Raw genomic sequence first — 2,584 nt, 5'->3', positions numbered from 1 at the left:
AGAGGTTATTAGGGACTCCGGAGGAGATTAATTTCCTTCAATCATCCTATTCCCTTTATCTCAAATTTACCGTTCTAAACATAAACGCAAGTATGTGGGTTATTCCTCCATTCATCTTCCTCTGCTCCTCCCCGTCGCGCCGATCCGAGCTAACTCGAGATAAAGAACTATTTATCCTTTTAACCCACTCGAGAAACATAAAACACATCGGTTTGTCTTATGATTTCCCGGTTTAGAAATGATCTCCTAGTTCTGTTGACAAATACCCAAGTTCTTATTGGTCCATTTGCCATTTCATGCAGTGGCTTCAACACAGAATCACCCTTCAGAACAAAACTTAAAAAGTGATCTCAGTCCAGGATCTTCTTGCAACATTAAATCATAGAAAAGCTGAGTCTCCCTTGCGGAATCTGAATAGCAAATAACAACTGGTTCCATGGCCGTCTCGTGGTGCATCTCACTGCTCGGCCAAGACAAGCCTCTCGCTAAACTCCCAAAGCTTCCGGGCCAGCTCCTTATCCCTTGCGTCATCGCTCGGCTCTCTCTCATTACAATCCTGGAAATACTTACCCGAGACGCCATTGAGAGCAGGATGAAGCGCAACGTAACTAGTTGTAGCGGCGCCCTACATAGGAACTCCCCAATTATTAATAAAGATTATTTACTGGCTCGCAGGAAAAATAACGTTTTACCAAAGGGAGCTACGAGTATTCTAAGTAATGTTGTATTTAGTACAGTTAGTTCTTTGGTCAAAGATTACCCGGGGGACGTCCTTCCAGATTGGAAAAGTGAAAACTCTCAAAAACCCTGAAGGCAAGAACGTTCAGGGACCCAAAATGGATAAGATTGAATAGGCGCTGAATGGTGAATTATCCAGAGGACTCACCCATGTAAAAGGCAGAATGCCGGACCAAATTCGTCATGATCAGCCCCGGATGCACGGAGTTAACAGTAATGTTTGCACCTTCTTCCTGTTCAGAACGAAAGAAAAAAGGGTTATTGATGAGTTGCAATGGTATTATGATGCATGTTCTTAGGACCTTGAGACGCCGGCTGAGCTCGTTGGCGTGGAGGATGTTGGCTAGCTTGGATTGCCCATACGCGGTCTTATCATAATAACTGCATAATTGAAGTTGATCTAAGGTTCATGATCATAAACTTTATTCCGGGTTTGATAGAGAACTTCGGTCACCTGGATTCGTCGTTGATGGCGTGAAATCGGATTCCTCCAGGGACAATATAAGTCGAGTGAGCTATGGAAGATAGATTTACGATCCGTCCTTCTATGCCTGTCTCTCTCGCCGTGGACTTCATCTTCCCCAGCAGCAGGTCGGTCAGCAAAAAGTGTCCTGGCAGATTCCCTCTGATCAGCTCTAAAAATTATCTCACATATCTGTTTTTATCAAATCGTATATAAAAATAAATATCGCTACCGATGTGGTTGGTGGCGAACTGCATCTCTATCCCGTCTTCAGAGAGTTGATATGGGCAGAACATTACACCGGCGTTGTTTCTAATGGAAGAAACGATATCATTCGGTTAAAAAAACGATATACTTTGATTGAGGAGAAGAGAGGAGCTGTAGACCTACATGAGAAGGTTGAGGGGAAGATCCATGGAGAGGAAGTTCATGGCGAAGGATCTAACAGACTTGATTGAGGCGAGATCGAGTTTGAGCACGTCGATGCGCGCGGCGGGGTTGGAGTCGATTATTCTGCTTCTCGCCGAGTTGGCCGCGTCGATGTTCCTGGCGGCGATGATGACGTGAGCACCCCGCAGGGCGAGGACTCTTGACGTCTCCTCACCGATGCCACTCGCCCCGCCTGCCCGAGAGGAGTTATAGTTTAATCGCCTACTACCATGTTAAAACCTGCATCTGATAGCAAGCGCGCTACTTCTCTTCTTAACGTTATATTGTCGAGTGTCGGAATTCCTTGTTAGAATTTGAGCGCTTGACAGAGGGAAATGTTGTTCTGGCGTTGAAATAAGTGGATGGATGAAGAAGAAGGAAGTATTTTAGAAGGATAGACCTGTGACGATTGCTGTGAGATTGGAGGCGTCGACGCCGGCCGTCACTTGCTCGGCCGTGGAGCCGGAGCCGAACCCACTCGGCCCCCGCCATCCAGTCAGTTCTCGGAAAATCCATATGGGATGAAACGTCGTGAGCGGCATCTGCTGCTGTTGCTCCTGCTCGCCGGAGTTTTCTGAAGCAAGGAGAGGTCCTTTTTCGGTGTAGAAGAGAGAGCTCAAGCACTGCTATTCCTCGTGGTGCATAAAAGAGAGCGAGTGAGATAGATAAAATAGATAAATATAAAGACAGACAGACAGACATACAGACAGACAGATAGATAGATAGATAGATAGATAGATAGATAGATAGATAGATAGGTAGATAGATAGATAGATAGATAGATAAATCAATAGATAGATAGATAAATCGATAGATAGATAGATAGAAAGATAGATTGATAAATAGACAGACAGACAGATAGATAGATAGATAAATAGACAGACAGACAGACAGATAGATAGATAGATAGATAGATAGATAGATAGATAGATAGATAGATAGATAACTAGATAG

General features: G+C 44.4%; 1 protein-coding gene across 2 annotated transcripts; it reads right to left on the bottom strand.

The window, feature by feature from the left end:
- Window positions 1–320: 320 nt before the first annotated feature.
- LOC144701325 (short-chain dehydrogenase TIC 32 B, chloroplastic-like) lies at window positions 321–2,327 on the bottom strand. 2 transcript variants are annotated; one of them, XM_078573118.1, is made up of 8 exons: window positions 2,031–2,322; window positions 1,592–1,823; window positions 1,434–1,513; window positions 1,193–1,349; window positions 1,041–1,119; window positions 887–971; window positions 761–807; window positions 321–625 (listed from the first exon to the last, which is right to left on the bottom strand). In XM_078573118.1, the coding sequence occupies exons 1-8, from the start codon at window positions 2,170–2,172 to the stop codon at window positions 458–460; spliced, it is 990 nt and encodes a 329-aa protein (XP_078429244.1). In that variant the 5' UTR covers window positions 2,173–2,322; the 3' UTR covers window positions 321–457. The 2 variants fall into 2 exon arrangements, with proteins under 2 accessions (XP_078429244.1, XP_078429251.1); XM_078573125.1 differs by lacking the exon at window positions 761–807 and having other exon boundaries at window positions 466–625; window positions 2,031–2,327.
- Window positions 2,328–2,584: the final 257 nt, after the last annotated feature.

This window comes from Wolffia australiana, chromosome 1, assembly GCF_029677425.1.
Source record: "Wolffia australiana isolate 7733 chromosome 1, ASM2967742v1".
Classification (NCBI taxonomy): domain Eukaryota; kingdom Viridiplantae; phylum Streptophyta; class Magnoliopsida; order Alismatales; family Araceae; genus Wolffia; species Wolffia australiana.
Note: the sequence above shows the minus strand (reverse complement) of the source record. Positions and strands in the feature narration are given on the sequence as shown.

Coding starts and splice junctions, on each gene's coding strand:
- LOC144701325 (XM_078573118.1), bottom strand. CDS start 2,172: ATGCCGCTCACGACGTTTCATCCCATATGGATTTTCCGAGAACTGACT. Junction 1,824..2,030: donor TCTCACAGCAATCGTCACAG/GTCTATCCTTCT, acceptor CCTCTCGGGCAG/GCGGGGCGAGTGGCATCGGT. Junction 1,514..1,591: donor CTTCCCCTCAACCTTCTCAT/GTAGGTCTACAG, acceptor TTCTTCCATTAG/AAACAACGCCGGTGTAATGT.